At 47.5% G+C, this 26948-nt stretch overlaps 2 protein-coding genes across 2 annotated transcripts in view; one reads left to right on the plus strand and one right to left on the minus strand.

Moving 5' to 3' along the window:
• The window catches only part of LOC139310059 (uncharacterized), a 649177-nt gene that overhangs the window by 181872 nt on the left and 440357 nt on the right, over positions 1 to 26948 (minus strand).
• LOC139313466 (zinc finger protein 850-like) lies at positions 1910 to 26098 on the plus strand (the record flags this gene model as incomplete). The annotated part of the gene is made up of 2 exons (XM_070939072.1): positions 1910 to 3014; positions 25251 to 26098. Coding segments are annotated over 2 exons (1953 nt in total), but the record flags the coding sequence as incomplete, so codon positions are not given.

Below are 26948 nucleotides of genomic sequence, written 5' to 3' on the forward strand. Positions count from 1 at the left end.
AGTCTGTTTTTCACCATTCTAATAAAGAGCTGAACGGACCAGAGCTGAGTCGCTTTTCTTTCCAGCGCCGATCTAACACCTTTGTTTTTTGTTTATTAATTTTTAGTCCGTCCACTCTTCCATACTCTTCTATTTTAGCCAACAATTTTGTTCCTGTTTGTGCTGGTTGTTCTAAGATGAATACCACGTCATCTGATAAGTAAATTCATAAAATTCAATGAAAGAGAATGTACTTTCTTTTTCACTTGACTGTATGTGAAAACAACCGCTTGCACTGCTAAGAATTTGTGATTGGCCCAGTCAACAAGGGAATTTCATCACTGAATGGATATTCAAACTTGGATCTGGGTAGTCTTCCATGTGTCATGATTAATGTAAGAGCTTCTTTGAGTATTGTGGCATGTTTGCTTTTTCATTGTAATGTAACCCTTTTTTCTTTTTTTTCTCATCTTCTGCAGCCATTTCGTGCACAATTAAAGATACATTTTTATTTGAATCTTATAGACAAAGAAGATGGCAATGAGCACTCTGGACAACTGAGGATAACAAGCAACATTGAACAACAAAGCAAGTCAGTCCAGAAATCAAAATATTTTACATTTCCTTCAGAGTCACACAATTCTTTTCTACCTAGGGAAACGAGAGAAAATCAGGAAGAGATTCCTAGCTGAGAAAAGCAGAGTGTGAAATTCAAGCATACATTACATGAAAAGTCAAGGCAGATTATTTTTCCATTGGGCAAAAGAGGGAAATATCTGGAAGTTACTGGGGAGGAAAAGGTCATTTGGAAAACCACGTAGAGCAGAGAGAGTTGCAGGCCCACTCTGGGAGGAAGAAAACGGCTTGAATAAAAGCACTGCTAAACAAGGAATCATCCATATTTTTGACCTCCAAAGGAATATGAGTTGTGGAAAAGCTACATAGATGTGCCTGTTGTCGGAAAGATACAACTTGCAAATCACAGCTGATTATGCCTGAGAGGATCCCAACTGGAGAAGAGCCATACAATACTCTAAATGTGGCAAAACCTCTGATCAGAACACCTCCATTGTGGTTCTTGGAAGGACCCACACAGGAGAGAAGCCCTAGAAGTGCTCCCAATGCAGTAAATTCTTTAGGAAGCATGGCAACGTGGAGTCACACCAAGGAGAAACTGTTTGAATGTCCTGATTGTGGTAAAAGTTTCAGTACGAATTCCACCCTGGTGAAACACCAGAGTATTCACACAGGAGAAAAACCCTTTGAATGTCCTGACTGTGGGAAAAGTTTCCGTCAAAATTTCAACCTGGTTCAACACCAGAGGATTCACACAGGAGAAAAACCCTTTGAATGTTCTGATTGTGGGAAAAGTTTCCGTCAGCATTCCAACCTCATTGGCCACCAGAGGACTCACACAGGAGAAAAACCCTTTGAATGTCCTGACTGTGGGAAAAGTTTTAGTACCAATTTCAGCCTTGTAACACACCAGAGAATTCACACAGGAGAAAAACCCTTTGAATGTTCCGATTGTGGTAAAAGTTTCAGCATCAATTTCAGCCTTGTAACACACCAGAGGATTCACACAGGAGAAAAACCCTTTAAATGTCCTGACTGTGGGAAAAGTTTCCGTCAGCATTCCAACCTCATCGGCCACCAGAGGACTCACACAGGAGATAAACCCTTTGAGTGTCCTGATTGTGGTAAAAGTTTCAGTCACAATTCCAGCCTGGTGAAACACCAGAGGACTCACACAGGAGAAAAACCCTTTGAATGTCCTGACTGTGGGAAAAGTTTCAGTCAGAATTCCAGCCTGGTGAAACACCAGAGGATTCACACAGGAGAAAAACCCTTTGAATGTCCTTATTGTGGGAAAAGTTTCAGTCGCAATTCCAGCCTGGTGAAACACCAGAGTATTCACACAGGAGAAAAACCCTTTGAATGTCCTGACTGTGGAAAAAGTTTCAGTCAGAATTCCAGTCTGGTTCGACACCAGAGGATTCACACAGGAGAGAAACCGTTTGAATGTTCTGATTGTGGTAAAAGTTTCAGCCACAATTCCAGCCTGGTGAAACACCAGAGGACTCCTACAGGAGAAAAACCCTTTGAATGTCCTGACTGTGGGAAAAGTTTCAGTCACAATTCCAGCCTGGTGAAACACCAGAGTATTCACACAGGAGAAAAACCCTTTGAATGTCCTGACTGTGGGAAAAGTTTCAGTCAGAATTCCAACCTGGTTCGACACCAGAGGATTCACACAGGAGAGAAACCGTTTGAATGTTCTGATTGTGGTAAAAGTTTCAGTACAAATTCCACCCTGGTGAACCACCAGAGGACTCACACAGGAGAAAAACCCTTTGAATGTCCTGACTGTGGGAAAAGTTTCAGTCAGAATTCCAGCCTGGTGAAACACCAGAGGACTCACACAGGAGAAAAACCCTTTGAATGTCCTGACTGTGGGAAAAGTTTCAATAACAATTGCAACCTGGTGAAACACCAGAGTATTCACACAGGAGAAAAACCCTTTGAATGTCCTCACTGTGGGAAAGGTTTCAGTCAGAATTCCAACCTGGTTCAACACCAGAGGATTCACACAGGAGAAAAACCCTTTGAATGTTCCAATTGTGGTAAAAGTTTCAGTACCAATTCCAGCCTTGTAACACACCAGAGGATTCACACAGGAGAAAAACCCTTTAAATGTCCTGACTGTGGGAAAAGTTTCCGTCAGCATTCCAACCTCATCGGCCACCAGAGGACTCACACAGGAGATAAACCCTTTGAGTGTCCTGATTGTGGTAAAAGTTTCAGTCACAATTCCAGCCTGGTGAAACACCAGAGGACTCACACAGGAGAAAAACCCTTTGAATGTCCTGACTGTGGGAAAAGTTTCCGTCAGCATTCCAATCTCATCGGCCACCAGAGGACTCACACAGGAGAGAAACCCTTTGAGTGTCCTGATTGTGGTAAAAGTTTCAGTCACAATTCCAGCCTGGTGAAACACCAGAGGATTCACACAGGAGAGAAACCGTTTGAATGTCATTTCTAGTGTCCCATTGTAAGTCCAGCTGAGATATTGACTATTTAAATTGATTAAATTAAATAGAATTTGTCTGATTTTTTATAGGCAAATATGCAGTGGTATTAGATGCAGCAGAGGAAAGAAAAAGTTGGAAGATATTACTTTGATAATGGCTATCTTTGCTTTCAGCATAAGAAGTTGCTGGATATTTATTTTTGTAAAAATTTGGCTATTATGTAAAAAACGTTTTGGGAGTGTTCTTTGCATTTTTGTGATGGTGGATGATAGAAATGCTATGTGCCAGGAGTCCCAGCCTTTTTCTCCCTGTGTGCCCCCAAGATTTTCAGCCTTAGAATTATCCAGCCAGCATCTCTTGGGGATTGGAGCACTGAGACTATAGTTAAAGAGATTGTGCTTCTTCATATAAGGAAAAAACAAGCGGAGAAGAGACATCAGGGCTTTTTTTCAATGTTCTTCTTTTTCTACCCTGTTTCCCACAAAGGATAATAAGCCCAATCGTGCTTTTGAGCGCATGGCAATAAGGCCAAGCACTTATTTCAGGATTGAAAAAAATATAAGACAGGGTCTTATTTTTGGAGAAACACGATTACAGTTCCAGAAATTCAGTGCACCAAGCATGTCTATTCAGATTGTGTCAAGAATGAGGCACGCAAGTGGAAGAAACCATATGAATAGCAAATATATTGGGGGAGTTTAGGGCAGTGAAAAAAGCAATGTAAAATTTCAGATGTAAAGGCTGTTCTGCCCTGCAGGTGACCTTCATGGTTCAAAAGCCAAAAGAAGCAATTAAATTGAAACATGTCAGTTGCTACATTTTCCTTTTCTCCCCAGATTTTATTCCATTTGTGGTACGTGCTTTAAAACTGGTTCTCCTTCATATGAGGGTGGCTTCACTGTGATTCTCTTGACTGTTTTTCAAACAACCACTGCAGCAACCCCATGGTCACATGTTCAAAATTCAGGTGCTTAGCAAAACACCCATAAGTATGATGGTTGCAGTGTCCCGGACTCATGTGATCCTCTTTTGTCACCTTCTGACCAACAAAGTCAACAGGGAAGCCAGATTCAATTAACAACCGTGTGACTAATTTAACAACTTCAGTGATTCACTCAACAACTGTGGCAAGAAAAGTTGTAAAATGGGACAAAACTCACTTAACAGATGTCTCACTTAGCAACAGTGAAATTTTGGGCTGAATTGCGGTATCAGAGTTGGAAGCGACCTTAGAGGTCTTCTAGTCCAACCCACTGGTCAAGACAGGAGACCCTATTCCATTTCAGACAAGAGACTGTCCAGTCTCTTCTTAAAAGCCTCCAACCGAAACCCTGTCCTTTAATGCCGCTGAAGCTCTTGGGATCATTTCATCTGGATCAATCGTCATATCTGGATCCGTTCCAGTCGGGCTTCAGGCCTGGGTACAGCACGGAAACGGCATTGGTCGCGTTGGTTGATGATCTCTGGAGGGCTCGGGACTGGGGTTGTTCCTCTGTCCTAGTCCTATTAGACCTCTCAGCGGCTTTTGATACCATCGACCATGGTATCATGCTGCACTGGCTAGAGGAGTTAAGGGTGGGGGGCACCGTCCTACGGTGGTTCTCCTCCTTTCTCTGTGACCGGTCGCAGTCCGTGTTGACAGGGGAGCAGAGGTCGACCCCAAGGCCCCTTGTGTGTGGGGTGCCACAAGGATCGGTCCTCTCACCCCTTCTGTTCAACATTTATGTGAAGCTGCTGGATGAGATCATCCGTGGTTTCGGGGTGAAGTACCATCAGTACGCTGACGACACTCAGCTGTACATCTCCACCCCGGACCACCCCAATGATGCCCTTGAAGTGATGTCCCAGTGCCTGGAGGCTGTGCGGATCTGGATGGGGAGAAACAGACTCAGGCTCAACCCTTCCAAGACCGAGTGGCTGTGGTTTCCGACATCCCGATATAGTCAGTTGGTGCCATCACTGACTATTGGGGGCGAGTCATTGGCCCCCACGGAGAGGGTTCGTAACTTGGGTGTCCTCCTGGACTCACGGCTGTCTTTAGAAGAGCACATGATGGCCGAGGCCAGGGGGACTTTTTATCATATCCGTCTGATTCGCCAGTTGCGTCCCTTTCTGGATCGGGACTCGTTAAATACGGTCACTCATGCTCTCGTTACTTCCCGCCTGGACTACTGCAATGCTCTCTACATGGGGCTCCCCTTGAGGAGCACCCGGAGGCTCCAACTGGTCCAGAATGCGGCTGCGCGGGTGGTTATGGGAGCGATGTGGCGCTCCCATGTGACCCCCCCTCCTGCGCGAGCTGCACTGGCTCCCGGTGGTCTTCCGGGTGCGCTTCAAGGTTTTGGTTACCACCTTTAGAGCGCTCCATGGCATCGGACCGAGGTATTTACGAGACCGCCTTCTACTACCAATAGCCTCTCACCGACCAGTACGCTCCCATAGAGAGGGGCTCCTCAGGGTGCCGTCGGCCAGACAGTGTCGACTGGCAGCCCCCAGGGGGAGAGCCTTCTCTGTGGGGGCACCTACCATCTGGAACGAGCTCCCCCCAGAGATACGGAGGATCCCGAACCTGCGCACGTTTCGTTGTGCTCTCAAAACTTTTTATTTCAGCAGGCTGGCCTGGCCTAACTCTCCTCTTTTAAATTTTTAATTCGTGATTTTATAAATTGGGTGTTTTAATCTGTGTTTCGGCCAAAATATTTAATAATTTTAGGGGATTTTTAATATTTGTATTATCTGTATTTTATCTTGGCTGTTCACCGCCCTGAGTCCTTCGGGAGTAGGGCAGTATAGAAATTTGATTAATAAATAAATAAATAAATAAATTACTTTGTTTGCTTCTAAGTGTTCGCTGATTCATTGCTTGATTATCTTTTCTAGAATCTTCCCTTGTATTGAGGTCAGGCTGATAGTTTCCTGGATCTATTTTTTTTTCTCTCCTTTTTTGAAGATGGGAACTACATCAGCTCTTTTCCAGTCCTCTGGCTGGAAAATCCTGTGCTCCAGGATCTTTGAAAGATATAGTTCAGTGGTTCTGAGATCTCGTCTGCCAGTTCCTTCAGAATCTTGGGGTGTCATCCATCCGATCCTGGTGATTTGAACTCATCTAGGGTAGACAGGTGTTCACTTACCATTTTCCCCCCTATTTTAACTTGTGTTCCTAATCTGTTTTTTGTGGTGCTGTTTTTGATAGGTTGGACTGTTTTTTCCTTTTGTGTAAAGACAGATGCAAAAAACGAGTTAAGTAGTACTGCTTTCTCACCTTCTTGCCACTTTCTCCCAAAAAGGACCAATTGTTTCCTTGACATTTTTCTTTTCCATGTCCATCTAATTTCAATTTTATGTTTTGATTTTTTTTGCCAATGTGCAAGACAGAGCATTTATTGGTTGAGATTTGAAGTTGCCACTTGTTAGACCAATCTGACACATAGTCAAGGTCTTTTTAAAGGGTAGTTGCATTGTCGGTGGTGTTGAATAGTTTAACATCAGCAATGAAGAAAACACAGTTGCTTTTAATATGATCACAAAGGTCATTTATGTAAAGTATAAAGAGTGTTGTACCTAAATCACTGCATTGAGGAACACCACTGTTAACAAGTACAGGATTTAATAGAGTGCTTCCTATTTTGACCACTTGTTGTCTGTTTGACAGGAAGGAAGCTATCCATTTATGTAGGAGTCCAGAAATGACATAAGATTTTAGTTTTAGAAGTAATTTGTCGTGTACCACTGAATCAAAAGTTTTACAGAAGTCTATGTAAATTGAGTCTACGCTTTGTGCAGCCATGCTAGTTTCTTTTGAGAGCTGTTATTTTTCTTCTTCATTGGTATTGGGCTAGACTGGGCTTTTATAATCTCACTTTTCAAAATTTCCCAAACTTCTTGAATTGTTTTCCCCTTGAGGATTCTCATCCGTGGAATCCTTCCCAAGCTCTAAGTTTATTGAAATTAACTCTCTTAAAGTCCAAGACTCTAGTTTGACTTTGTTCTACTACTTGTGCTTGCATAATCTTGAATTCCAATATTGCATGATCACTTACCCCCAAGGTTCCTGTAGCTTCAACACCTTCTATTATTTCATCTCTGTTCATGACAATTAAGTCCAATATGGATGATACCCTTGTTCCCTTCTCTACTTTTGTCTGCTAGGTTTGTTAGGAACCTATTGGATCTTCCACTTGGCACAGACTTTGTCTCCCAGTCGATGTCAGGATAGTTAAACTCCCCCATTACTATTGGGATGTGCTTCCTACATACCTTAGTTAGCTGACTAGCAAAAAGTTCATCTATTTCCTCTGTTTGGTTGGGTGGCCCAGCAATGTTCTCTCCACCCCACCCAACCCTTTCTCTCACACGCACACACACACAGGTCCCCAACCCTCCCAAGACAGCCACATCCCTATAAACTCATGTGCCCCCCTGCCGCCCCGGCACTGACCGTACACCAAGCGCCTGCGCCACAGAGGCACAGGTCTCACCCGCGGTGGCTGAGGCACTGCAGGTGTTGCTGCTGCTGCTGCTGCCGCCTGTGAAGGCTCTGGCTGGTCCACTGAGGGCCAAGCTCAACCCCGGGCACGGAGTGCTGCCCATGGCCAGGCCAGCCAAGCTGCATTTGTTGGGGCTGCTCTCGGCGTAGCTGCCTGGCGTCTCACTGCCAGGCACCAGAGAAGAGTAACCTAGCCTGCAGGAAGAAGGGAGGGAGGGCAAGGGTCCCACAAAGCTCCCCTCCCCAGGAAGAGTCCGGCCTGGTTGACGTCCTGTCCGGTGACTCCCAATGTGAAGGGGCTTCCTGGGCTTGCTGGCGGGCACTCCAATCGGACAGCGCTTGGGTGGAGGGACCACAGGGTGATTGGAGCAGAGAAAAGCAGGGGGGAAAGGGGAGGCCTCCAGTGACTATCACCATAGAGCGGGAAGCACACTCCCAGAGCAGCCGCTGCCCTGGCTGGAATTTGGAAGCCACAGAAGCGGAGTTTGTGGGAGAGAAAGAAAGACTTCTGTTGCTTCTGCTGGCTGGTTGCACGCAAAGAAGGCAGCAGAAGTCTTTCTTTCTCTCCTCTAAACTCTGCCTCTGCAGCTTCAAAAGCCCAGCTGGAAACCCCTGCTTTGTGGGCAGCCGGGGCAGAGAGGCGATGATGGGCAAAGGGAGCCGCAGCCCTGATGGATAGTCAGCCACATCGATGTGGTGAGGCCTGGGAGGCACGTGAGCAAAGGGACACAAGTGCTCCCGCGGCTTGGCGCCTTCAGGCTGCTCATGTTCCACACACACTTGCAGGAGGGGAGGGGCTTGATGGCGGCACGCAGAAGGACCCTCTCTCTGCCGGACCCCCTGCTGTGAGTGCTCAGGCCACCCAGGGCCTCCTGCACCCTGAAAATAATAAGACACCCCCCCCAAAAAAACAAGGCCAAGCCCCTATTTCGGGGTTCAAAAAAATATAAGACAGGGTCTTATGTTCAGGAAAACACGGTAGCATCCCCATGGTCATGTCATTTACATTCGGATGTTCGACAACTGGTTCACATTTATGACTGTTGCAGTGTTCCAGAGTCATGTGATCTTCTTTTGTGACCTACTGACAAGCAAAGTCAATTGGGAAATCAGATTCACTTAACGACTGTGCTATAATCGTATTACTAATTTAACAATAGCAAGGATTCACTTAACAAATGAGGCAAGAAAAGTAGTACAATGGGGCAAAGCTCACTAACAAATTCCTCACTTAAGAACATAAATTTTGGACTCAATTGTGGTGGTAAATTCAGGATTACCTGTAACTGATTACCTGGAAAAGAGCTGATGTGGTTCCCATCTTCAAAACAGGTAAAATAAACTCATCCAGGAAATTACAGACAGATTAGCCTGACATTAATACCTGGTAACATCTTGGAAAACATATCCAGGCAACAAATCTGTGAACACCTAGAAGCAAACAAGTTATAACCAGTAGCCAACATGGGTTGATCAAAAACAGATCATGCCAAACAAACTTTATTTCATTCTTTGACAATTAGTGAACCAGAGAAATGCTATAGAAAGTGAGTTTCTAACTGCTTGACAAATCCTATTCAAAGGGTAATCCTCAATGGAGCTATCCCCACATGGAAGGAAGTAAGCAGGCCTAGGAAGCAGGAAAAGGAGGGAACCACTTCCAAAAACCTTTGCCAAGGAAACTGTAAGGCCAGGCATCAAGACTGATCCAAAGGCACCAAATACGAAGCTAAGTAGCGTCACGTTTCACTTTTTCACTTGGCTCAGTTGCAAAGGTCGGCTGCTAGGAGTCGAAAGCCTCTTCCAAAAGCCTTGGTAGAGAATGGACAGGCGTGTTTTACCACCTCCTGTCGCTAGATGGCGGTCAGGCAACGTCTGTGCCTAAAAAGCTATCAATGGTGCCATCCCTGATTGCGCTTAAAAAAGGAGTCTTTAAACCATTGAGTACTGCATTGCTAGAAAGGATGGGAGGAGAGGAGAAGCGCAGCGGAACTTCCTCTTCCGGATGACTGATGGGAGGAAGTTGGTGTGCAGAGCGGCTTTTCTGCTGTTTCCATGGTAGAAGCAGCAGCTGGCAGGTGAGTTGAGGGCTGCAGGTGGGAGGAGAGTCCGGGAGCAACTTGGGCTGGAAGCGGAGAAGCAACTGGGCTGAAGCCTCTCAGCTGCGGCTGCTGCAGGTTCCTTCCCTCCCCAAATGGAAGCCCACTGGTGCTGCAGGCTGTGGAACTGGTGGCTGCAATTTCTGCTGGTGGGAAGCTTGAAAAAGCCTCTTTCAAGTGGAGGTTGATTCTTTGGGAATGGCTTCCCTCCAGAGGTTGTGGCTGCTCCGTCCCTGGAGGGTTTTGAGGGGAGATTGGGCAGCCATTTGTTCTGGATGGAACAAATATAAAATGTATTGGCCACCAACCTTACCATGACGTAACTGTGGGCGGCTTAGAGACAGAAAATAATACATACACGTTAAAATCTAAACAAATTGTAGGCAGAAAAATCCGGTCCGGTTCCAAGCCAGGAGAAAGGAGCTGGAAATAAAATGCTTAGTGACACAGATGCCAGTCCCAATTGCAGTCAGTAATGAGGACTACTTCAATTGGGATGTCACCAAAGGGGTTGTGGAAAGTATTTTATGCCTTTTCTTGGAGTTCATGGCTTCCATGGGCATAACTGGTGCTTCAAATCTTGCAGAGGCTTTAGGCCTCATTTGGTCAGTTAAAGCTCCCACGTCTGTAAAGTTAGTGTCATGCAGATTGTCAGGTGTGGCTCAATAAAATAAAAGAGAGTTCAAGTGTGTTTGTTGATAAGCCAACGCATTTCTTCAGCTGAATAAAGATGGGTCCCTCCTAAGAAGGAAGAAACCCTGAGCATAATGAAAGGCAGATATTTATACATTTCTTTGCTTTCACTTCATTACATAAGAGGCAGCTGGGACACGACAGAGAAAGTATAGAAATATAGAAATTATAGAAATTATAAAAATAGTCAAGCATGCCTTTTGTGATTTTGGTCACGTGCCTAACAGACAGGCTAGTGGTTTCCTGTGAACCTTTCCATGGCCTCAGGAGACTGTTGAGGCCTGAACTTCGGCCTTAGAATCTCAACATATGAGCAAACATCAAATTGATCAGATTCCTGATTAATAATAATAATAATAATAATAATAATAATAATAATAATAATAATAATAATAATTTAATAATAATTTAATAATAATTTTATTTATATACTGCCCATTCTCCTGAAGTACTCAGGGCAGTGTACAGCCAGAATTAAAATACAAATATACAATATCCTAGTTAAAATTAATTAAAATCATTAAATAGTTTTGGCTGAATTTTAAAACCCCAAATTAAGACCCAATTTAAAATCAATCAATTTGACAGCCCCGCTTGTCGGAACAGTAGGGTCTTGAGGGCACAGCAAAAAACCCAGAGGTCAGAGATGTTACGAATATCCGGGGGCAATTCATTCCAGAAGGCAGGAGCTTCCACAGAGAAGGCTCTCCTCCTGGGTGTTGCCAGCCGACATAACTTGGCCGACGGCACCCTGAGGCGTCCCTCTCTCTGGGAGCGAACTGGTCGGTGGGAGGCTGTTGGTGGCAGAAGGCGGTCCCGTAGATATCCTGGTCCTATGCCATGGAGCACTTTAAAGGTAGTGACCAACACCTTGAATTGCACTCGGAAGACCACCGGGAGCCAGTGCAGCTCGCGCAGGAGAGGTGTTACATGGGCGTAACAAGGTGCGCCCATAACCACCCACGCGGCTGCATTCTGGACCAGTTGGAGCCTCCGAGTGCTCTTCAAGGGGAGCCTCATGTAGAGAGCATTACAATAGTCCAGACGGGAGGTGACGAGGGCGTGAGTGACCGTGCGCAAGGCGTCCCGGTCAGAATTGACATTAGCACAGAAGGTACGATTGAGATATTTTTCAGGACTTCCAGATAAACAGTCATGTGAAAAAAAGTACACTCTTCTTGACTTCTATGATTATATATATTGGGACATAGTAAAAATCAATTGGTCCTTAGAAGTTCTTAAAAGTAGGTTAATACAACAAAGGAATAACATGACATATTACATCAGGTCATCTTTTATTTTATAAAAAGAAAGCCAAAACAGAGAAGTTATGTGTAAAAAAAGTATGATTTAATAATTTGGAGAACCACCTTTAGCAGCAACAACTAGAAGTAATTCTTTTCTGTATGACTTTATCAGTCTCTTGCAGCGTTGTGGAGGAATTTTGGCCCATTCTCCTTTACAACATTGCTTCAGTTCATTGAGATTTGTGGGTGTTTTTTTATGCACAACTCTCTTGAAGTCCCGCCAATTGGGTTGAGGTCTGGACTTTGACTGCCATTGCAACACCTTGATTCTTTTCTTTTCCGGCCATTCTGTTGTAGATTTGCTGATGTGTTTTGTGTCCATTGTCCTGTTGCATAATCCTATGTTAGCCAAGCTTTAGCTTGTTATGTCCTTATAAGGACACCCGCCCGGATTGGCTGCCAGCCTCGAGCGGGAAGTTTGAATAGCTGTCTTAGGGGCGGTGCGTCTGCCGGAGTGAATATAAGGAGAGCTCCGGCAGCGCTGAGCCAGTCTTGTTACTGTTTCAATAAAGTTACTAAATGTATCGAGCTGGTCACGTCTTCCTTTCCCTGCGCCTGATCTAACACTGGCGACAAAGGACTAGAGAAGAGAACCTGAGCAAGACGCGTGGCATGATCGCCTTAACCGAGCTGAAGTCACCTAACCGTGGCATCCTACAGAATGGCAACCCCGCAAGCACCGATTGCTTCGCTGAATCCATTCGACCCGGCAAGAGAGAAATGGAGGTCGTACATGGTCAGATTCCGGCAATTCCTCCGAGGAAACGGCTACCAGAACCTCGACGATGAACGCAAGAGAGCCCTGTTCCTGGCCCACTGCGGCTCTGACATCCTAGAGATGGCCATCGACCTCGTGGCGCCTAGAGATATTGAGGAGATGTCCTGGAGTGACCTGCAGGAAGTCCTGCAGGAACATACGCACCCACAGGCATCCCAATTGCAAACAGATTCACCTTCCAGCAGAGGAATCAACGGGAAGGTGAATCCATTAAAGAGTTTGTGGCAGCACTTCATCAAATCGCTGCCAATTGCGAGTTTGACAACGTTGATAATGCCATCCGAGACCGCATCGACTTCGGGTTGCGGGATGTGGGTCTCCAGAAGAAGTTCCTGAACAGCAAGAGGATTCCGCTCAAGGAAGTCCTTGAAGAAGCCACAGCTGCTGAGACTTCCGAGAAAGTGGCCGCCACAATGGTGAAGGCAAGAGGGATCCACAAGATCCAGAAGTCGGGCCCAAATTCCTCAGATGACTCCGCCACACCATCAGAATCCGATGAGGAAATGGCCGTACACAAGGTTTCCCGCCCCCCCAGGTGGGAAAATCCCTAACATGGTGACCGGGGGCGAACGCTGTGGCAGTTGCAAAGGTGACCACCCCAGAGCTAACTGCAGATGGAGGGACGCGACCTGCCGTCGTTGCCTGAAGAGGGGACACATAGCCGAAGCATGCAGAGCAGCAGATCCAGCCCTGGAACCCCCCAGGCCAAGATTCCGCGAAAATCGCAAAGACACCCAGAGGACATCCAAACGGTCCTCGAACCAGTCCAGGCGCGGAGACGACGAATATCCTCACAACAGAGCAGTGCACCAGACCACAATCGCCCACACAAGCGACGACGGTGCCACCAAATTCAACGTGACACTGCTGGCAGAGGGGTCACCGTGCACAATGGAAGTAGATTCAGGCTCCATCTACTCCATTATGGACTGGCAACATCTGAAGCGCCTGAAGCCAGCCTGTGAAAAGAACCAGTTAAAGCCCCTGAGGTTGAGGCTCGTGGATTTCAGTGGAAAACCCATCGGTGTCCTGGGCAGAACCACACTCCACATCGCCTTCAAGGAATTCCAAGGCAAACTTCCCATCACAGTCGTGGAACACAGCCGACCGAACCTGCTAGGAGTGGAGTGGTTCAAGCCGCTAGGGTTATCAATCGGAGGCATCCATCAGATCCAGAGGGACGAACTCGACAATCTCATCGAAGAGTTCAAGGAAGTCTTCGATGGTAAGGTTGGGAAATTTGTGGGAAAGTCAATCTCCTTTAATCTGGACAAGGGAATCACCCCAATTAGGCTGAAGCCCCGCCAGGTTCCGTTTGCCTTGCAGCCGAAAGTAGACGCTCAGCTAGATAAGCTGATCGCCCAAGGCGTTCTGGAACCTATCGATCATGCTTCACGGGAAACCCCCATTGTGACCCCAATGAAGCATGATGGATCTGTGCGCATCTGCACTGACTATAAGTGTACCATCAATAAGGCGTTGCCGCAGAGCGCATACCCAGTCCCAGTGGTGCAACATCTGCTGCATTCCCTAGGGACTGGCTCAATTTTTGCCAAACTGGACCTGGCCCAGGCTTACCAGCAGCTGCCAGTGGACGAAAAGACGGCGGAGGCCCAAACAATCGTTACTCACAGGACAATTCAAATGCAACCGTCTCCAATTTGGAGTCAGCGCTGCCCCAGGAATTTTTCAATCAATGATGGAACGCCTTCTCCAAGGCGTTCCAGGGGTGGTGCCGTACTTCGATGATGTACTAATCTCCAGAGATTCCAAAGCACAACTCCTTGAAAGACTCAGGCTTGTCCTGCAGCGCTTCAAGGCCAAGGGCTTGAGAGTCAGGAGAGATAAATGCATCCTAGGAGTCCAGGAGGTCGAGTTCCTGGGCTATCTCATAGATGGCACAGGCATCCACCCCACCAAATCAAATGTTAAAGCTATCCATGAAGCTCCCAGCCCAAAAAACAAAACGGAGCTTTAGGCATTCCTTGGATTGCTTAACTTCTATGCCATGTTCCTCAAACAGAAAGCCACGATTGCTGAGCCACTCCACCGCCTGCTGGGGAAAGCGGCTTCCTGGAAGTGGGACCAAGAGGAGGAAGCAGCATTCCGGGCCATCAAAGGACTTTTAACATCCAAAAGTGTCCTCATACAATACAATGAGACGCTCCCAATCAAGCTCATCTGTGACGCATCACCATACGGGGTGAGAGCAGTCCTCAGCCTTGAACTTCCGAATGGCTCAGAAGCCCCAATAGCATACTTTTCCAAGACGATGTCCAGCGCGGAATGCAATTACAGCCAGCTGGACAAAGAGGCTCTGGCCATCGTCGCAGGAGTCAGACGATTCCACGAGTACGTCTACGGGAGGAGCTTCACCATAGTGACCAACCACAAGCCGCTTCTGGGGCTCCTCGCAGGCGACCAACCAACCCAGACCTTCATGTCCCCGTGGATGACAAGATGGGCCATCTTCCTAGCCGGCTATTCCTACAGGCTCGTGCACCAGCCAGGCATGTCCATTGGGAACGCCGACACGCTGAGCAGATGCCCATCAAAGGACCCAGTGGAAGACCCAGCCCCCACGCTCGACCTCTTCCACATCGACAACGACAACAGCTGCCCAGTCACATCCACAGATGTGGCCGTCCACACCCAAAAGGACCCCACACTCTGCCAAGTTAAGTCCTGGATCCTCAGAGGGTGGCCGGCGGAGAAGGCAGAGGAGAAATTCAGCCCCTTTGCCAGAAAGCAAAAGGAGCTGTCCACCATGAGAGGCTGTTTACTATGGGGAGACAGAGTGCTGATTCCCAGCACTCTGCAACGAAGAATGCTAGAAACCTTGCATAATGGGCACCCCGGCATCGTCCGCATGAAAGCTCTGGCATGGAGTTACGTCTGGTGGCCATCACTGGACAGAAACATCGAGGAATGGGTCTCCAGATGTGACCCGTGCCAAGAAGTACGCTCAGCGCCACCCCAAGCAGAACCAACGAAGTGTGAGACCCCCAGCAGCCCCTGGTCAAGGATCCACATCGACTTCGCGGGTCCGATGCAGGGCGCCACCTACTCATCGTCGTTGACGCCTTCTCCAAGTGGCTCGAGGTGGTACCCATGGCATCTACCACAACGGAAGCGACGATCCGGGCTCTACGCCGTCTCTTCGCCACCCATGGACTGCCGGACGTGTTGGTTTCCGATAACGGGCCCCAACTCATGTCCTTGGCCATGGAGGCATTCCTGGCCGGACTGGGCATATGCCATGCCCTGTCAACACCGTACAGGCCAGCGGGAAATGGGCAGGCGGAACAGATGGTGAGGCTCACCAAAGAAGCGCTCACCAAAATGGGCACGGGTGATTGGCAGGAGTGGATCGATAACTTCCTTCTCACCCAACACATCACCCCGCATGCCACCACAAGAAAATGCCCGGCGGAGCTGTTGATGGGCAGAAGACTCCGGTCACCACTGGACAGACTGCACCCCCAATACGACTCAAAGGTACCCGCAAGCGCCAGCCACCAACTTCGCACCTTTGCCATAGGAGACCCAGTTTTCGCTTTGAATTTTCACGGCTCTCCGAAATGGCTGAAGGGGAAGATCGAGAGCACAACTGGCCCGAAGTCCTATCGGGTAGCGCTGGAAGATGGACAGGTCTATAGACGTCACATCAACCAGCTCGGGAAAAGGTGGAAGGGAGTGGAAGGATTCCAACCCGACAAGGTAGGCCTGCAACACCTCGACGAGGTAGGCCTACAACACCCCGACGAGGTAGGCCTGCAACACCCCGATGAGGTAGGCCAGCAACACCCCGAAGAGGTAGGCCTGCCTCAGCCAGACAGGGTAGGCCGGAAACACCCTGATGAGGTAGTCCCACATCACCCCGGCAAGGTCGGCACCCAACACACTGGGAAGGGCGACCTACACCAGCCCTACCAAGCAGACAAACCACATCCCAGACAAGACGCAAACCAACCCTGCGAGGAAGGCCTAAACCACCCCCGCGAGGGAGGCCAGCTCCACCCTGGCGAGGTCGGACAAGAGCCACCACGTCCCGGCAGCCACCAAGGGAGGGCACTGGTCTCAACCGAGGGACACCGGGATCGGAACCAGAGGGAGCCGCGAGACCCGCACCCCCGACCGGAACCAGCCACCACCGAACCGGTAAAAGACAAGTGGGACATTAGAGACTTACCGGGGTTCAGCAGTTCCGTACCGGGCGGTGACGACAGCCAGCGACAAGTAATCCATAACCCAGGCGGAGAAGAAGACCAGCATCGCCAGCGGGCGGAGGTCTGAGACCCGGCCGGAGGCGCGGGAACCCAGCCCACGCACTCGACGGCCAGATCCTGCCCAGTTCCCGGGAGGGGACCGGGAGACGCAGGAGCTCCCTCCATCCACAAAGACGGCCAAACCAGAATGGAACTGCGCAGGTCATCTTGGGCTTCGCGACACCCCGCGTACCTGCGTAATTACGTGCTTGATGGACAGACTAAGAACTAGGGGGGGAGGAGTGTTATGTCCTTATAAGGACACCCGCCCGGATTGGCTGCCAGCCTCGGGCGGGAAGTTTGAATAGCTGTCTTAGGGGCGGTGCGTCTGCCGGAGTGAATATAAGGAGAGCTCCGGCAGCGCTGAGCCAGTCTTGTTACTGTTGCAATAAAGTTACTAAATGTATCGAGCTGGTCACGTCTTCCTTTCCCTGCGCCTGATCTAACAAGCTATTGGATAGATGACCTCAGTTTTGACTCTAGAATACTTTGGTACCACTTTGGTCTGGTCTGTGCAAAGGACAGTGTTCCAGAAGTCATGTGATTTGTTCAGATGCAACTTTGCAAACCTCAGCCATGCTGCTATGACTTTTTTAGAGAGAAGAGGGTTTCCCCTCACAACCCTTCCAAACAAACCATACTTGTCCAGTCTTTTTCTAATTGCACTGTTATGAATCTTAACATTTAACATGCTAACTGAAGCCTGTAGAGTCTGTGATATAACTCTTTGTTTTTTTAGTAATTTCTCTGGCCATTGCATGGTCTGGCCTTAGGGTGAATTTTCTTGGATGTCCAGTCCTGGGAAGATTGGCAACTGTCTTGAATGTTTCCCATTTATGAATAATCTTTTTAACAGATTAAGAGAGTTGGAAGGGACTTTATAGGTCATCTAATCCAACCCCCCCACTCAAGCAGGAAACCCTACACCATTTCTGACAAATGGACGTCCAATCTTTTCTTGAAAGTCTCAAGTGATGAAGCTGCCACAATGTCCGAAGGCAAGCTGTTCCATTGGTTGATTGTTTTCACTGTTAGAAAGTTCCTCCTTATTTCAAGGTTGAATCTCTCCTTAGTGCTTTGGAAAATAGCTTGACCCCCTCCTCTCTGTAGCAGCCCCTCAAATATTGGAAGACTGCTATCATATCTCTCCTGGTCCTTTTCTTCACTAGACTAGCCATGCCCAGTTCCTGTAACCGTTCTTCATATGTTTTAGTCTCCAGTCCCCTAAGCATCCTGGTTGCTCTCCTCTGCACTTTTTCTTCCTGCCACCGGTAGTCTTCCATCGCCCGGTCCGCTTCCACAGAATTGGCCTTCTTAGGGTACATTCGGCTAGACAATGTCGACTGGTGACCCCTAGGGGGAGAGCCTTCTCTGTGGGATCCCCTGGAATATGTTACCCCTGGAGCTCCGGATAATCCCCGACCTCCGAACCTTCCGTCGGGCCTTGAAGACCTGGCTCTTCCAACAGGCGGGCCTGGGTTGACTCTAAACTGATTTTGTAGCTTTTAAAATTCCTAAATCTTACATTTGAATTTGTATTCCCACATTTAACCTTATTTATTGGATATTCTGCTTGAATTTGTCTTTTAACTTTTGTATTTTCTGTTCTTAGTGTTGTGAGCCATCCTGAGTTCTTCGGGAGAAGGGCAGCATACAAGTCCAATACATAAATAAATAATGCATTTTTTTGATCTCTTGCCACATTTTATTTTATTTATTTATTTATTTATTTACTTCAAATTTATATACCGCCCTTCTTCCTAGGGACTCAGGGCGGTGTACAGCCAAATAAAAACACATAATAAATACATTAAGAACATTAAGAAAATATCTCAATTTGGCCCAAAATTTAAAAAGACAAACAAATTTAAAATCATTTAAAAGATTTGTTAGGCCAGCCCGGCTTGTTGGAAAAGGAAAGTTTTAAGGGCACGGCGGAAGGCACGGAGGTCTTGGATTCTCCTTATCTCTGGGGGCAGCTGATTCTAGAGGGTGGGAGCCCCCACAGAGAAGGCCCTTCCCCTGGAGGTCACCAGCCTGCATTGCTTGGCTGATGCCACCCCGAGGAGGCCCTCTCTGTGGGAGCGCACGGGTCGATGGGAGGTCGTCGGTGGCAGAAGGCGGTCTCGAAGATAACTAGGTCCTATGCCATGGAGCGCTTTAAAGGTGGTAACCAACACCTTGAAGCGCACCCGGAAGACCACTGGGAGCCAGTGCAGCTCACGCAGGAGCGGTGTTATACGGGAGCGCCATGCAGCTCCCATAATTACCCGCGCGGCCGCATTCTGGACAAGTTGGAGCCTCCGGGTGCTCCTCAAGGGGAGCCCCATGTAGAGAGCGTTGCAGTAGTCCAGGGGAGAGGTGACAAGGGCATGAGTGACTGTGCGCACGGAATCCCGATCAAGAAAGGGGCGCAACTGGCAAATCAGGCGAACCTGACCAAAGGTCCCCCTGGCAACAGCCCTCAGATGTTCCTCCAAGGACAGCTGCGTATCCAGGAGGACACCCAGATTGCGCGCCCTCTCCACGGGGGCCAAAGACTCGCCCCCGATAGTCAGCGATGGAGTCAGCTGACTATATTGGGATGCCAGGAACCACAACCACTCAGTCTTGGAAGGGTTGAGCTTGAGCTTGTTCCTCCCCATCCAGATCTGTACAGCCTCCAGGCACTGGGCCATCACTTCAAGGGCATCGCTGGGGTGGCCTGGGGTGGAGATGTACAGCTGGGTGTCATCAGCGTACTGGTGGTATCTCACCCCAAAGCCACGGATGATCTCGCCCAGCGGCTTCACATAAATGTTGAACAGAAGGGGCGAGAGGACCGACCTTTGCGGCACTCCACAGATGAGAGGCCTCGAGGTCGACCTCTGCCCCCCTGTCAACACAAACTGCGACCGGTCGGAGAGAAAGGAGGAGAACCACCATAAAACGTGCCCCCCATCCCCAACTCTTCCAACCGGTGCAGCATGATACCATGGTCGATGGTATCAAAAGCCGCTGAGAGTTCTAACAGGACCAGAACAGAGGAGCAACCCCTGTCCCGAGCCCTCCAGAGATCATCAACCAACGCGACCAATGCTGTTTCCGTGCTGTGCCCAGGCCTGAAACCCGACTGGAATGGATCCAGATAGGACGTTTCCTCCAGGAATTATGGGAACTGTCGTGCGACCACACTCTCAACAACCTTCGCCACGAAGTGAAGGTTGGAGACAGGACGGTAGTTAGCCAATACTGCCGGGTCCAGGGAGGGCTTCTTGAGGAGAGGCCTCACCACCGCCTCTTTCAAGGTAGTGGGGAAGTGACCCTCACTCAACGAAGCGTTGATAATTCCCTGGAGCCAGCCACGTGAGACCTCCCGGGAAGCCAGTACTAACCAGGAGGGACACGGGTCCAGTAAACATGTGGTCGCATTAAGTCTCCCCAAAATCCTGTTGACGTCATCCGGAGTCACAAAGTCAAACTCTTCCCAGATAACATTCTCAGGACTATTCCTCATCATCCTACCCGGATCTACCCAGTCAGAGTCCAAATCCCGCCGGATCTAAGGGATTTTGTCATACAGATACCGTCCGAAATCCTCAGCCCTTCCCTCCAGAGGGTCCTCCCGCACTCCCGGTTGAAGCAGGGAGCGGGTCACTCTGAACAGGGCCGCTGGACGATTCTCTGATGACGCAATAAGAGCGGAAAAGTAATTGGACTTCGCCGCTTTTATCGCCACTAGGTAGGTCTTAAAATGTGACCTTACCAGTGTTCGATCAGATTCGGTGAGACTGGCCCTCCAACCACTCTCCAGGTGTCTTTTCCGGCGCTTCATCTCCCTAAGCTCCTCAGTGAACCAAGGAGCCACGAGGGATCGGCACCGAGTCAGAGGCCGCAAAGGCACAACTCGATCTAAGGCTCCGCTAGCGGCCCGATCCCAGGCCGCCACCAGATCCCCGACCGAGTCATGTGCTAGAACCTCAGGAAATGGCCCAAGCTCCATCTGGAATCTATCAGAATCCATCAGGCACCTGGGGTGGACCCATCTTGTAGGCTCCGCCTCCCTGCGGCGGGGTGTAGCGGTTCAAAGATCTAGGCGAAGGAGCGAGTGGTCAGACCATGACAAGGGTTCCATGTCTATATCCCCTATAACAAGGCCACTCAACCACTGGCCAGAGACAAAAATCAGGTCCAGAGTGTGACCCCCCCTGTGGGTGGGGCCATGAACTAACTGGGTCACGTCCATGGCCGTCATGGAAGCCATGAACTCCCGGGCCATCTCAGACGTCTCACCAACGGATGGCAGATTGAAATCACCCATGACCATAAGCCTGGGTGTATCAACTGCCACCGTGGCTATCACGTCGAGTAGCTCGGGCAGGGCCGTTGTCACCCGGCAGGGAGCCAGGTACGTGAGCAACAGGCCCATCTGAGCCCCATGACCCCATCTCACAAAGAGGGTTTCACATCCGGCCATCTGTGGCACAGTGGTTTCCCTCGAACCAAGATCTTCTTTAATAATAACCGCCAGCCCCCCGCCCCTCCGCTGGGTCCTCGGCTGATGAAACGCTCTGAAGCCCAGTGGGCACATCTCAACCAGGGGGACCCCTCCCTCCGGGCCTAACCAAGTCTCAGTAATAGCTGCCAGGTCCGCTCCCCCCTCCTGTTTTAAGCAAAGGTCCTCTAATAATGTGGTTTTGAAAATATCCATGATGTTTATCTCTTCCCTCCCATAAGACAGCGTGCCAGCCTTTTTGTTAATATCCTTTTGTTTTTAAATTCTATCCAATTTCTTATCCAAATTAGTGATGTCGCTTTATAGTATGTTTGCCAATCTGGTAGTCCTAATCCGCCTTTCTCTTGTATGTCCTGGAGATGTTTTAGTTTGATTCTTGCCTTCTTCCCTTATTTATTTATTTATTTATTTATTTATTTATTTATTTATTTATTTATTAAATTTATATCCTCCCCGAAGGGACTCAGGGCAGTGAACAGCCAAGAATTAAAAGAACATACAATATAAAAGTTAAGATAATTAAAAATAAATTAAATTAAACAGCCTCCCAAATTCAAAATCCCTACCTATACAATTAAAAAACTAACCCATAAAACCTATTCAGGCCAGGCTGGCTTGCTGAAATAAAAACGTCTTCAGGGCCTTACGGAAAGTGCGGAGATCCGGAATCAGCCGTATTCCGGGAGGTAGCTCGTTCCAGAGGGCGGGTGCTCCCACAGAGAAGGCTCTCCCCCTGGGGGCCGCCAGTCGACATTGCTTGACCGACGGCACCCTGAGGAAGCCTTCTCTGTGAGAGCGTATTGGCCGGTGGGAGGTTATCAGTAGCAGAAGGTGTTCTCGTAAATACCCTGGCCCTTAGCCATGGAGCGCTTTAAAGGTGAGAACCAACACCTTGAAGCGCACCCGGAAGACCACCGGGAGCCAGTGCAGCTCGCGCAGGAGAGGTGTTATATGGGAGCGCCATGTCGCCCCCACAATCACCCGCGCGGCCGCATTCTGGACCAGTTGGAGCCTCCGGGTGCTCCTCAAGGGGAGCCCCATGTAGAGAGCCTTGGCGTAGTCCAGGCGAGAAGTGACGAGAGCATGAGTGACTGTGCATAAGGAATCCCGACTCAGAAAGGGGCGCAACTGGCGTATCAGGCGAACCTGATAAAAAGCCCCCCTGGCCACGGCCGTCATGTGCTCTTCTAAAGACAGCCGTGTGTCCAGGAGGACACCCAAGTTGCGAGCCCCCTCTGTGGGGGTCAATGACTCGCCCCCAATAGCCAGCGATGACACCAGCTGGCTATATCGGGATGCCGACATCCACAGCCACTCGGTCTTGCAAGGGTTGAGTCGAAGCCTGTTCCTCCCCATCCAGACCCGCACGGCCTCCAGACACTGGGACATCACTTCAAGGGCATCGTTGGGGTGGTTTGGGGTGGAGATGTACAGCTGAGTGTCATCAGCGTACAGATGGCATCGCACCCCAAATCCACGGATGATCTCACCCAGCGGCTTCACATAAATGTTGAACAGGAGTGGCGAGAGGACCGACCCTTGTGGCACCCCACAAACAAGGCGCCTTGAGGTCGACCTCTGCCCCCCTGCCAACACAGACTGCGACCAGTCGGAGAGATAGGAGGAGAACCACCGCAACATGGTGCCTCCCACCCCCAATCCAAATATAGCAATCCTTGCCAAATATAGTCTGCAATCATTTTATTGAAGTCTTTGAAAAAATCTTTTCCTAGGCTTATCGGAATTACTTGGAATAAATATAGTATTCTAGGTAATACATTCATTTTAATGGATGCAATCCTTCCTAGAAATGATAGCTATAACTTACTCCATATTTCTAGGTCTTTTTTTATCTGTTTTACCAATTTATTATAATTATCCTCCCTAAGTGTTGACCCTTTGTTGGAAAGCCAAATTCCTAAATATTTTACTTTTTTTACTATTTGTATTCCTAATTTATCTTCCAATTCTTTTTCCTCTAGGTTTGTACGGTTCTTCGTTAATGCCTTTGTTTTTTGTTTATTAATTTTTAATCCGGCCACTCTTCCATACTCTTCTATTTTAGCCAACAATTTTGTTCCTGTTTGTGCTGGTTGTTCTAAGATGAATACCACGTCATCTGATAAGTAAATTCATAAAATTCAATGAAAGAGAATGTACTTTCTTTTTCACTTGACTGTATGTGAAAACAACCGTTTGCACTGCTAAGAATTTGTGATTGACCCAGTCAACAAGGGAATTTCATCATTGAATGGATATTCAAACTTGGATCTGGGTAGTCTTCCATGTGTCATGATTAATGTAAGAGCTTCTTTGAGTATTGTGGCATGTTTGCTTTTTCATAGTAATGTAACCCTTTTTCTTTTTTTCTCATCTTCTGCAGCCATTTCGTGCACAATTAAAGATACATTTTTATTTGAATCTTATAGACAAAGAAGATGGCAATGAGCACTCTGGACAACTGAGGATAACAACCAACATTGAACACCAAAGCAAGTCAGTCCAGAAATCAAAATATCTTCCATTTCCTTCAGAGAGCCACACAATTCTTAATCTTCCTCAGCAAGTGAGAGGGAAACGAGAGAAAATCAGGAAGAGATTTCTAGCTGGGAAAAGCAGGGTGTGAAATTCAAGCATACATTACATGAAAAGTCAAGGGAGATTATTTTTCCATTGGGCAAAAGAGGGAAATATCTGGAAGTTACTGGGGAGGAAAAGGTCAATTGGAAAGCCACGTAGAACAGACAGAGTTGTGGGCCCACTCTGGGAGGAAGAAAATGGCTTGAATAAAAACATTGCTAATCAAGAGATCATCCATATTTTTGATCTCCAAAGGAATATGAGTTGTGGAAAAGCTACATAGATGTGCCTGTTGTGGGAAAGATACAGCTTGCAAATCACAGCTGATTATGCCTGAGAGGATCGCGACTGGAGAAGAGCCATACAATACTCTAAATGTGGCAAAACCTCTGATCAGAACACCTCCATTGTGGTTCTTGGAAGGACCCACACAGGAGAGAAGTCCTACAAGTGCTCCCAATGCAGTAAATTCTTTAGGAAGCATGGCAACGTGGACTCACACCAAGGAGAAACTGTTTGAATGTCCTGATTGTGAGAAATGTTTCTGCGATAATTCCAACCTGGTGATACACCAGAGGATTCACACAGGCAAGAAGCCCTTTAAATGTCCTAATTCTGATGATAGTTTAAGTCAAAATTCTTACCTCGTTTCACACCAGAGCACTCATACAGGAGAGAAAATGTTGGAATGTCCTGGTTCTGAGAAAAGTTTCAGTAAGAATTCCAGCCTGGTGACACACGAGAGGATTCACGCAGGAGAAACACCCTTTAAATGTCCTGACTGTGGGAAAAGTTTCAGTCAGAATTCCAGCCTGGTGAAACACCAGAGGATTCACACAGGAGAAAAACCCTTTGAATGTCCTGACTGTGGGAAAAGTTTCCGTCAGAATTCCAACCTGGTTCGACATGAGAGGATTCACACAGGAGAAAAACCCTTTAAATGTCCTGACTGTGGGAAAAGTTTCCGTCAGCATTCCAACCTCATCAGCCACCAGAGGACTCACACAGGAGAGAAACCCTTTGAGTGTCCTGATTGTGGTAAAAGTTTCAGTCACAATTCCGGCCTGGTGAAACACCAGAGGACTCACACAGGAGAAAAACCCTTTGAATGTCCTGACTGTGGGAAAAGTTTCAGTCAGAATTTCAACCTGGTGAAACACCAGAGTATTCACACAGGAGAAAAACCCTTTGAATGTCCTGACTGTGGGAAAAGTTTCAGTACCAATTTCAGCCTCATGACACACCAGAGGATTCACACAGGAGAAAAACCGTTTAAATGTCCTGACTGTGGGAAAAGTTTCAGTCACAATTCCACCCTGGTGAACCACCAGAGGATTCACACAGGAGAAAAACCCTTTGAATGTCCTCACTGTGGGAAAAGTTTCAGTACCAATTTCAGCCTTGTAACACACCAGAGTATTCACACAGGAGAAAAACCTTTTGAATGTCCTGACTGTGGGAAAAGTTTCAGTCAGAATTTCAACCTGGTTCAACACCAGAGGATTCACACAGGAGAAAAACACTTTGAATGTTCCGATTGTGGTAAAAGTTTCAGTCACAATTCCAGCCTGGTGAAACACCAGAGGATTCACACCGGAGAAAAACCCTTTGAATGTCCTGACTGTGGGAAAAGTTTCCGTCGGCATTCCAACCTGGTTCAACACCAGAGGATTCACACAGGAGAAAAACCCTTTGAATGTTCCGATTGTGGTAAAAGTTTCAGTCACAATTCCAACCTGGTGAAACACCAGAGGACTCACACAGGAGAAAAACCCTTTGAGTGTCCTGACTGTGGGAAAAGTTTCAGTCACAATTCCAGCCTTGTAACACACCAGAGTATTCACATAGGAGAAAAACCCTTTGAATGTCCTGACTGTGGGAAAAGTTTCAGTCAGTATTCCAACTTGGTTCGACACCAGAGGATTCACACGGGAGAGAAACCGTTTGAATGTTCTGATTGTGGTAAAAGTTTCAGTAACAATTCCACCCTGGTAAAACACCAGAGGACACACACAGGAGAAAAACCCTTTGAATGTCCTGACTGTGGGAAAAGTTTCAGTCAGAATTTCAACCTGGTGAAACACCAGAGTATTCACACAGGAGAAAAACCCTTTGAATGTCCTGACTGTGGGAAAAGTTTCAGTCAGAATTCCAACCTGGTTCAACACCAGAGGATTCACACAGGAGAAAAACCCTTTAAATGTCCTGACTGTGGGAAAAGTTTCCGTCAGCATTCCAAACTCATTGGCCACCAGAGGACTCACACAGGAGAGAAACCCTTTGAATGTGCTGATTGTGGTAAAAGTTTCAGTCACAATTCCAGCCTGGTGAAACACCAGAGGATTCACACAAGAGAGAAACCATTTCAATGTCATTTCTAGTGTCCCATTGTAAGTCCAGCTGAGATATTGACTATTTAAATTGATTAAATTAAATAGAATTTGCCTGATTTTTTGTAGGCAAATATGCAGTGGTATTAGATGCAGCAGAGGAAAGAAAAAGTTGGAACATATTACTTTGATAATGGCTATCTTGCTTTCAGCATAAGAAGTTGCTGGATATTTATTTTTGTAAAAATTTGGCTATTATGTAAAAAACTTTTTTGGAGTGTTCTTTGCATTTTTGTGATGGTGGATGATAGAAATGCTATGTGCCAGGAGTCCCAGCCTTTTTCTCCCTGTGTGCCCCCAAGATTTTCAGCCTTAGAATTCTCCAGCCAGCATCTCTTGGGGATTGGAGCACTGAGACTATAGTTAAAGAGATTGTACTTCTTCATATAAGGAAAAAACAAGCGGAGAAGAGACATTTTTTTCAACGTTCTTCTTTTTCTACCCTGTTTCCCCCAAAATAAGACATCCCCTGATAATAAGTCCAATTGTGCTTTTGAGCGCATGGCAATAAGTCCAAGCACTTATTTCAGGATTCAAAAAATTATAAGACGGGCTTATTTTTGGGGAAACACGATTACAGTTCCAGAAATTCAGTGCACCAAGCATGTCTGTTCAGATTGTGTCAAGAATGAGGCACGCAAGTGGAAGAAACCATATGAATAGCAAATATATTGGGGGAGTTTAGGGCAGTGAGAAAAGCAATGTAAAATTTCAGATGTAAAGGCTGTTCTGCCCTGCAGGTGACCTTCATGGTTCAAAAGCCAAAAGAAGCAATTAAATTGAAACATGTCAGTTGCTACATTTTCCTTTTCTCCCCAGATTTTATTCCATTTGTGGTACG

This window comes from Pituophis catenifer, unplaced genomic scaffold, assembly GCF_029215685.1.
Source record: "Pituophis catenifer annectens isolate HBS135680 unplaced genomic scaffold, rPitCat1.0.hap2 SCAF_2, whole genome shotgun sequence".
NCBI lineage: Eukaryota > Metazoa > Chordata > Lepidosauria > Squamata > Colubridae > Pituophis > Pituophis catenifer.